This window comes from Macaca thibetana, chromosome 14, assembly GCF_024542745.1.
Source record: "Macaca thibetana thibetana isolate TM-01 chromosome 14, ASM2454274v1, whole genome shotgun sequence".
NCBI classification, from domain to species: domain Eukaryota; kingdom Metazoa; phylum Chordata; class Mammalia; order Primates; family Cercopithecidae; genus Macaca; species Macaca thibetana.
The window spans coordinates 18,266,914-18,276,761 of NC_065591.1; the positions used below are offsets into that span (position 1 = coordinate 18,266,914).

General features: G+C 53.1%; 1 protein-coding gene across 1 annotated transcript in view; it reads left to right on the plus strand.

Moving 5' to 3' along the window:
* Positions 1-9,812, plus strand: part of ACP2 (acid phosphatase 2, lysosomal) — a 114,737-nt gene extending 104,925 nt beyond the window's left edge. Inside the window, exons 2-12 of the mRNA XM_050759166.1 lie at positions 81-215; positions 755-850; positions 1,162-1,248; positions 3,146-3,298; positions 3,408-3,506; positions 3,586-3,675; positions 4,113-4,245; positions 5,621-5,703; positions 5,818-5,924; positions 6,043-6,218; positions 8,865-9,812. Coding sequence (XP_050615123.1) covers positions 102-215; positions 755-850; positions 1,162-1,248; positions 3,146-3,298; positions 3,408-3,506; positions 3,586-3,675; positions 4,113-4,245; positions 5,621-5,703; positions 5,818-5,924; positions 6,043-6,218; positions 8,865-8,998 — 1,272 coding nt within the window. The 5' untranslated portion in view covers positions 81-101 and the 3' untranslated portion in view covers positions 8,999-9,812. The remainder of the gene's footprint in view (positions 1-80; positions 216-754; positions 851-1,161; positions 1,249-3,145; positions 3,299-3,407; positions 3,507-3,585; positions 3,676-4,112; positions 4,246-5,620; positions 5,704-5,817; positions 5,925-6,042; positions 6,219-8,864) is intronic.
* Positions 9,813-9,848: the final 36 nt, after the last annotated feature.

Below are 9,848 nucleotides of genomic sequence, written 5' to 3' on the forward strand. Positions count from 1 at the left end.
AGCGCACTTCCGGCGTGTGTCCTTACGAGTGCGTCCGGGCGGCTGCTTGCCGGTGCCACCCAGCGGGTTCCAGCTTCTTTGCTGCATAGATTACAACGGTGATGGCGGGCAAGCGGTCCGGCTGGAGCCGTGCGGCTCTCCTCCAGCTCCTTCTCGGCGCGAACCTGATGGTGATGCCGCCCACCCAGGCCCGGAGTCTGCGCTTCGTTACCTTGGTAATGAGAAATGGGGTCACCAAAGAGTTCCCTGAAGCTAGAAGGGCAAAGGCCAGCTGGTGGGGGTCGGGGATCTTGGGAAGGAACAGCTGGTTTAGGAGAGGACGACTGGCCTGTGTAGTTGGGAGGCTGGGTTCAGGATTGACGTGGAGCCCTGGGTTATGGGGGTCAGGGTGACCGAATAGGTCGGGGTGAGTCTGCCCTGAGACAGGGAAGTAGTTGAATGGTTAAGACTCATCCCTAAAGAAGCCTTTGGTTGTCTTTTTTCCCCAGTTGTCCCCACCACATATGTTGCTTTCACTTCTCTTTTCCCTTACCACCTGTATATTGGCTTTGCCTGTGGTCTCCAGTGGCATTGCTTAGCCAAGTTAGAGTGTCTGGAATCTGGAAGAAGTGACTGACTCCTAACTGGGGTCTTTTGCAGCGAGTAGGCTTCCCAAAGGGAATGAGACTTCCTTCCCTAACATGGGGCAAAAGGTAGGCTCTGGGTCCCTATCGAGATGCTTCTGACCTATAGACAAACCATTTTCTTCCCTCAGCTGTACCGCCATGGAGACCGTTCACCAGTGAAGACATATCCCAAGGACCCCTACCAGGAAGAAGAATGGCCCCAGGGGTTTGGTCAATTAACCAAGGTGGGTCAGAAGCCAGCCTTTCCTCAGGATGAGCTGTAGAATGAGTGATGTCTAGAGCAGGCTACAGAACTTGGGGCCTTACTAAACTGCCTTTTCCCATATGGGTGCTGACTTTGACCAGATTTCATAACCTTAACCTCTGTGCCCATGATATTGCCGTGCATGACTGGCCACTTAATGAAAGACTTCTGGGATCAGATTAATTGACTCCAGCAAAGGGTAAACCTGGAAAGCAACAGGGCCTAAACCCCATGGGGCTTGTGAGCCACCCCTTCCCTCTAGACCCTCTTAACTTTTGGGTTTGCCCACAGGAGGGGATGCTACAGCACTGGGAGCTGGGCCAGGCCCTGCGGCAGCGCTATCATGGCTTCCTAAACACCTCTTATCACCGGCAAGAGGTAAGCTTGGGAGCTCCAGAGGCAAGGGGAATGGGGTATGCTGCCCTCATCTTTTGCTCTCAGGGAGCCTAAGGCTGAGGCTGGGCACTTTGGCCTCCTTCTTGTATTTTTGGTTACAACTACAGGAAAAGGCATCTGAGAGCTGTCTGGAACAAAACCCTAGGAGCTGAGTTGCCCCTGCTTGGCTAGGAAGAGGCAAACCTGATTAAGCATCCAAATTCAGCCTTACGGGCGGGCCTGGCAAAGTGGTTTCTGACTCTTTGAAATCACAGGCTTTCCATCCAAGACATTTATTGAGTACCCATTAAAGGCCAAGAACTATGCTAGCACTTCGCATTCAGTGGTGCACCATACAGATATGATCTCTGTCTTCATGGAGCTTAGAATGTTGTGGGGGTATCTGATGATAAACCAGACAGGGCCAAGATGAAAGACAGCGGGGAAGATGCACGTAGATAGGGCTTGTCTTTCCTTGATCAAGATGAGGTCTTCGAGCCCTGTCTGCCACGCCAGGTCACGCTACGTTCCTAGGGCACATCAGGGAGGACTGGCGAGTGTGCCTGCTCCTTGAGTCCTTGCCCTACCCCGGGGATGGGGGAAGCTATTCCTCTGGTTACCACTGTCAGCCTCAGCTGTGTCAAGAGTCCCTAGATATTGTTAATTGTTCCCTTAAGGCCCAGCTCTGTCCTGAGCTTGTCCTTCCCCAGTTTCCTCCTCCCTTTTCATGAGCCACTATCTCTGAATAAGCTCTTCAAAATATTGTTTATTTATTTATTTATTTATTTTGAGATGGAGTCTTGCTGTGTTGCCCAGGCTGGAGTGCAGTGACATGATCTTGGCTCACTGCAACCTCCGCCTCCTGGGTTCAAGCGATTCTCCTGTCTCAGCCTCCCGAGTAGCTGGGATTACAGGTGTATGCCACCATGCCTAGCTAATTTTTGTATTTTTAGTAGAGACAGGATTTAACCATGTTGGCCAGGCTAGTCTCGAACTCCTGACCTCAGCTGATCTGCCCGCCTCGGCCTCCTAAAGTGCTGGGATTACAGGCATGAGCCACTGTGCCTGGCCTAAAATATATACGTATATTTTAAAGGGGTCTCACTCTGTCACCCAAACTGTAGCACAGTGACTTAATCATAGCTCACTGCAGCCTCAAACTCCTAGGCTCAAGTGATCCTCCTGCCTCAGCCTCCCAAGTAGCTGGTGCCCGCCACACCTGGGTCATTTTTTATAGAGACAGGGTCTCACTATGTTGCCCAGGCTGGTCTCGAGCTCCTGGCCTGAAGCGATCCTCCTGCATTGGCCTCCCAAAGTGCTGGGTTTATAGGCGTGAGACACCAGGCCCAGACCTTTATCTTATTTTTTCTCCGTGGTCTCTAAGGGTCATCACTGGAGCCAGTTTCTGCCCCAAGGACCCTGATCTAGACAAGGAGAGAGGTGTTGTTATGAAACCAGACAGACCAGAGAGCCTTACTGATTGACTCAGCACTTTTGACTGGGAGAAAGGGGTATTCAATTAAGGCCATTCCCACAGGAGTTCTTCACAGAGTGGTGACAACCCCCAGTGGAGTGTTTGGGGGATGGGGAAGGCCAGAGGCCAGAGGGGGGTGAGGGCCAGATGCATGGTAGGTTTACAGTTTGCTGGGTGATCCTCAAGAACAGGTTCTCCCCCGGGGCTCCACTTTGGGGTGACCAGGACTTCCCACCACACATACACACACACACACACACACACGGCTCCACTTCAGGGTGACCACAACTTCCCCACCACACACGCACGTGCGCAGGCACACACACACACACGACTCCAGGGTGACCAAAACTTCCCCACCACACGCGCGCGCACGCGCACACACACACACACGCACACACGTGACTTGTGTTGCTATGTCTGCAGGTTTATGTGCGAAGCACAGACTTTGACCGGACTCTCATGAGTGCTGAGGCCAACCTGGCTGGACTCTTCCCTCCCAACGGGATGCAGCGCTTCAACCCGAACATCTCGTGGCAGCCTATCCCTGTGCACACTGTGCCCATCACTGAGGACAGGGTGAGAGTGGCCAGCCCTTCCCTGGGATGGTGAGGGGACAGCTGTGGCCGTGTGCCTGCTGATGCCAGGCTCCTTTTCCCACTGCCTGTTTCCCTGCTTCGCTCTACAGCTGCTCAAGTTCCCGTTGGGCCCATGTCCCCGTTATGAGCAGCTGCAGAATGAGACCCGGAAGACACCAGAGTATCAGAACGAGAGTTCTCAGAATGCAGTGAGTAGGGGCAGAGGTGGAGGTCGCCACACTGTCTTTTCCCCACAAAAGCACTGAGATCCTGATCCATTTTTCATAGCAATTTCTGGACATGGTGGCCAACGAGACAGGGCTTACAGACCTGACACTGGAGACTGTCTGGAATGTCTATGACACACTCTTCTGTGAGGTGAGCCCACTAGAGTGCCCACTGTGATCACTCTTTTTCCCCTCAGCAGGCCCAGGTCACCAGGACGGTAGAACACAGTGCCTGATACCGTTACGCCCCTAGGGAGGTCCAGGGAGGCTGTGCTTGTGAAACACGGGAACTTCCCTCACGGGTGACAGAGATCCTCAGAGTGGGAAATGGTTTATTAATTGTCAGCAGTCCCTGCTGCTCTCCACCCAAAGCTCCTTTCTGCTGAGTCTCACTTTTTGTGCCTGAGCTTCCTTTCCTGTGCCCTGCAGCATCCACACCGTCTGCCATGTCTACTAGTTCCAGCCCCTCTGCCTCTGTCTCCTCTCCCTCCCTCACACACACAGGCACCTTCCCACTGGGGAAGAGAGCTGCCCCCTGGAGAGGCTGGCCTAGGCCTGGGGCGCTAACCTGCCCGCTGCGATATACAGCAAACGCACGGGCTGCACCTGCCGCCCTGGGCCTCACCCCAAACCATGCAGCGTCTCAGCCGGCTAAAGGACTTCAGCTTCCGCTTCCTCTTCGGAATCTACCAGCAGGCGGAGAAGGCCCGGCTTCAGGGGGGTGAGTGACAAAGACAGCATGTCACTCCACTCCTCAGGACCCTAAGGCGTTAAAAATCTGCTGTGGGGGCTTCTTACACACTTCCCTCTCTACTGAAACACTCCCTGCTCTTTGAGAACCAAATTCCCCCTCCTCATGCCGCTAGTCACCAAATTTCCCCAGCTCTCTTCCTTTTCTGCCATCCTATTCTTTTTAAAAGAAATTGTTTATTTATTTTTCGGGGGGACGGAGTTTCCCTTTTGTCACCCAGGCTGGAGTGCAATGGCTCGATCTTGGCTCACTACAACCTCTGCCTCCTGGGTCCAAGCGATTCTCCTACCTCAGCCTTCTGAGCAGCTAGGATTACAGGCACATGCCACCATGCCTGGATAATTTTTGTATTTTTAGTAGAAATGGGGTTTCACCATGCCCAGCTAATTTTTGTATTTTTAGTAGAAATGGGGTTTCACCATGTTGGCCAGGCTGGTCTCGAACTCCTGACCTCAGGTGATCCACCCACCTCGGCCTCCCAAAGTGCTGGGATTACAGGCATGAGCCGCCGTACCCAGCCTATTTATTTTGAGACAGAGTCTCGCTCCGTCACCTAGGCTGTAGTACAGTGGCACGATCTTGGCTCATTACAGCCTCCACCTCCCAGGTTCAAGTGATTCTCCTGCCTCAGTCTCCTAAGTAGCTGGGACTACAGGTGCCTGCCACCACGCCCAGCTACTTTTTGTATTTTTAGTAGAGACAGGGTTTCACTATGTTGGCCAGGCTGGTCTCAAACTCCTGACCTCTGGTGATCTGCCCGCCTCAGCCTTCCAAAGTGCTGGGATTACACACGTGAGCCACCACGCCCAGCCCTGCCATTCATGTTCTTAAGTTTCGCCCACATCAGAAGACCCTCCCTCTCCTAAATGAATAGCTGCCCCAAGAGAACCAGTGGGGGCCATTTTGAGAAGGCTGAGAGTAATACACATGCCAGCTTCCTCATTTGAGCACCTAAAGGCTTGCCGGCTGTCACACCTTTTTGACATCTCAGTTTTCAGAGCATATGGTAGTTACCCGGGCACGGATCCACCCACTGTGTACTCTGAAGCAATCTTACGTTTACATTTGTTTCAAACTGAAGTGCTTCTGTAAACACAGGCAGGTTTCTACATCCGTGTTGAAATATAGGCAAATACCTTGTTTTGTCTTGCTTCCTTCTATACATTTGACAGTTCTTAGAGAGGAGGGGTGCCACAGAGTTCTTACACGGTCCCTATGACACTAAAGAGTTCTCCGTGTAGGGGATAAGGCCCAGGCCTGGCAGAGGGTGAAAGGAGCACAGATAGGTAGAATTAGAAGGCAGGGGTGGCTGTAGCCGGCAACACCGGGGACTTTTCTCCTTCAGGAGTCCTGCTGGCTCAGATAAGGAAGAACCTGACCCTAATGGCGACCACCTCCCAGCTCCCCAAGCTGCTGGTTTACTCCGCGGTGAGTGCCTGCGCTCCCTAGCGTGCTGTGTCAGGCAAGGAGCTGGATTTCTTCTCTGTTCAGTTCCTGCGGGTGTGGGGAACAATGCTGACGGGGAGCCCCTCTCCCCCGCAGCACGACACTACCCTGGTTGCCCTGCAAATGGCACTGGACGTCTACAATGGCGAACAAGCCCCCTATGCCTCCTGCCACATATTTGAACTGTACCAGGAAGATTCTGGGTGAGTGGAGCTAGCAGTGTCCTCTGGAGAGGGCCCTCAGGAGGTGGCTCGGGGCAGCCCAAGGACCCCATGACAGGCAGGCTGGGCAGCTCCCATGTTGCCTCCTGTCGACCCTTAGGAATTTCTCAGTGGAGATGTACTTTCGGAACGAGAGTGACAAGGCCCCCTGGCCGCTTAGCCTGCCTGGCTGCCCTCACCGCTGCCCACTGCAGGACTTCCTTCACCTCACGGAGCCCGTCGTGCCCAAGGACTGGCAGCAGGAGTGCCAGCTGGCAAGCGGTCCTGCAGACACAGGTGAGCTGTCACCAGACTCCTTGCTAGTCATGCCCCAGACCAACCTGCAGTTCACATCCTCAAATCTCAAGAGCTGTCGCACTCCCAGTCATCTGACTGCATTTGCTAGGAGTTCCCTCCCCGACCCCAGACCACTTTATACCTTCTCCCCACTTCTCACCCTCAGGTGATGTCTCACTTATATCACCGAGAAAGTAAGAGCCAGGAGAGAATCGGCTCGTTCTTCCACCACCAGCTCCACCAGCTTACTTGCTGGGGAAGCCACTGCTTAGGATGGCCTCTCCACCCGCGCTCAGGTTCTCTCTCCTCACCTCTGCAAGGAGCTCTGACGCCTCTGCTTCCCTACTGGATCACTTCCCTCCCAAAAGCCCATCCATGACCTCTGAGAGCCACCTCTTCCCCAGCCACCAGCCTCTTCCCTCTCAGAATGGAATCCTCGAAAGAGCTGCCTAGACTCTGGCTCTGCTTCCTCACCGCCTGATCTCTTAGACTCACATTAGACAGTCTTGTGTCACCTTCCACTACCCTGAAGCCACACTTGTCTGGTGACCAGTGACCTCCTCTTACCAAAGCCAGTGACCAGTTCTTAGCTTCTCTCGCCTCTCAGCAGCATTACATAATTGGCCACGCCTTCCTGAAACACTTTCTTGGCTTCTCCTGACTTTAGTTGTCCCTTCCTCACTAAAGAACGGATGACCCAGGACTCATCCCTGGCGCTTTCCCCATCTGTGCACACTCCCAAGTGATCTTATGCAGCCTTATGACTTTATGCCCATCTCCATGCTCACTTCTGTCCTTACGCCCTGACTCACAGATTCACCACCTCTTCTCTGAGCTAGACTCATATCCAGCTGCCGACTTGAGGTCTCTATGTGCACGTTAAGTAAGGCATCTCAAAGTTGCAATGTCTTAAACCAGATGCTTTTCCTTCCAAAGCTGCTTTTCTTCCAGGCTTCCTTGTTTCAGTCAATGCCACGAGTTGCCTAGTGGCACAGTATAGCCCTTGGAGTCATTCTGCATACCGTTTTTCATACCCCTCATCCAGCCCACTGCCAGATCAGCTCAACCTTTCAAATATTAATACGTGCTCTTGCCTCCACAGTCCAATCTACTGTCAGCTTTTGCCGACCGACTGAAGTTTCCTAGTTCTTTCTGGTTCTATTCTTGTTCCTACCAGTCTTTCAGCACAGCAGAGTTAACTTTTTTTATTTTTTTGAGACGGAGTTTTGCTCTTGTCACCCAGGCTGGAATGCAATGGCACAGTCTCGGCTTACTGCAACCTCCGCCTCCCGGGTTCAAGCGATTCTCCTGCCTCAGCCTCCTGAGTACCTGGGATGACAGGCATGCATCACCACGCCCAGCTGATTTTGTATTTTCAGTAGAGACGAGGTTTCTCCATGTTGGTCAGGCTGGTTTCAAACTCCGGACCTCAGGTGATCCGCCCACCTTAGTCTCCCAAAGTGCTGGGATTACAGGCATGAGCCACCGTGGCCGACTGAGTTAACTCTTAAACCAGTTCACACTACTGTCCTCTCAGAATTTTCCAATGGCTTCCCATCACATGTAGAATAAAATCCAAGTTCTTCACCATGGCCTTCCAGGCCCTACTCCATCTGGTCTCCTGCCCCATCTCCTACATGCCCTTTGCTTACTCTGCTCTGGTGAGACTGACTTTCCTGATGATCCTAGCACATGCCAGGCTTATCCCCACATTTGGGCCTTTTGCCCTTCCTTCCTGTCCTCTGCCCCATGACACTCTTCTCAGATCATTGTATGTCACTCATTGACTCCAGGTCTCTGTTAAACTTCTCACTTCCTCAACGATGCCTTCCCTGCTGACCTACTTTGCTTTGTCCCTGTATCACATTCATCACTGACCTGTCACTCCTAACTTTTTTTTTTTTTGAGACAGCGTCTCATTCTGTCGCCCAGGCTGGAATGCAGTGTTGTGATCTCGGTTCACCGCAGCCTCCGCCTCCCAGGTTCAAGCAATTCTCCCGCCTCATCCTCCTGAGTACCTGGGACTACAGGCGTGTACCACCACGCCCAGCTTTTATGTATTTTTTATTTTTTTGAGATGGAGTTTCGCTCTTGTTGTCCAAGCTAGGGTGCAATGGCACGATCTCAGCTCACTGCAACCTCTGCCTCCCGGGTTCAAGCAATTACTCTGCCTCAGCCTCCCGAGTAGCTGGGATTACACACGCGCATCACCACGCCCAGCTAATTTTTTGTATTTTTAGTAGAGATGGCATTTCACCATGTTGGCCAGGCTGGTCTTAAACTGCTGACCTCAGGTGGTCTGCCCACCTCGGCCTCCCCAAGTGCTGGGATTACAGGTGTGAGCCACTGCGCCCGGCCAACTTTATTTAGTAACGATGGGTTTTCACCATGATGGCCAGGCTGGTCTCAAACTCCTGACCTCAGGTGATCTGCCCGTCTCAGCCTTCCACAGTGCTGGGACTACAGGCATGAGCCACTGTGACCAGCCCATTTGCTTATTTATTGCATCCCCTCTCCTAGCACGTAAACTCCATGAGAGCAGGGACTCTGTCTTGGCCACCTCTGTGTTTCTCCTATATGTCAGAACAGTACCTGGCATATGATGGGACGCTGACATGACCTTTCTCTTGCCTCCCCCATGCCCAGAAGTGATCGTGGCCTTGGCTGTATGTGGCTCCATCCTCTTCCTCCTCATAGTGCTGCTCCTCACCGTCCTCTTCCGGATGCAGGCCCAGCCTCCTGGCTACCGCCACGTCGCAGATGGGGAGGACCATGCCTGACAACCACTCAGCCCGCTTCCCTCCGCCTCCTAGGGGAGGTGGGCTGGGCCCTCGCTCCTGACTGTTGCTGCTCCCCAGCCCATGGACGGGAGATCCTGGGTTGGGCCTCCCTCTGATGACCCCAGCCAGATGAGCGAGTGGGGCTCAGCGTGGCCCGTGGTGCCTGTCACTCAGCATTCCCATGCCTGATGTTTACCAAGTGCTGTGTTGGACACTGGCTTTCTCCAAACAGGATTTGCCTCCTCCATGCTCCCTACACACCTGAGATGTAAACTGGCCGTCAGTGTTCACTCAGGACCTAGGATTAGAAAACGGCAGAGTGGGTGCTGGATCCACCTTGCGCTTCTATCAAGCCCCGTTCTTTTTCCTCCAGCCTGGAGTCTTTGGCAAATAGCTCAGAGGACACGGTCTTGCCTCTCAGTGCTTATTTTAGTGAGAAAAACAGCAAATACCAGGGGTACAAACATTGGCTCCCAAAGAACTGGATCACCCAACAGCCAGCCAGCCACATTTCCCTGTGTCTGGCTAGAGCCACCGTTAGACTCAGACAGAATGCTTCAGGAACCTTTGTCACCCCTTCAACTGGAGCAGGACGGAAGGGTGTCTGTACTTGGGAGGGAGTGGGGAGTGGTGGGAGGGGAGTTGCTTGTCACATGGAATCAGGAAACTGCTATCCCTCAGCTGGGCTGGGGTCTCCAGGGACCTGAGGTACATGCAGGTTGTAAGCTGGAAAAGAAAGTTGTAGACTGTGGCCCAGAATAGGGCTGGGGCAGCTCCCAGAGAATGAATAGTGTTGTTTCCTATTGGACTGATAGTGCTGTTTCCTGTGCCTTTTCATTTCTGAGACGCA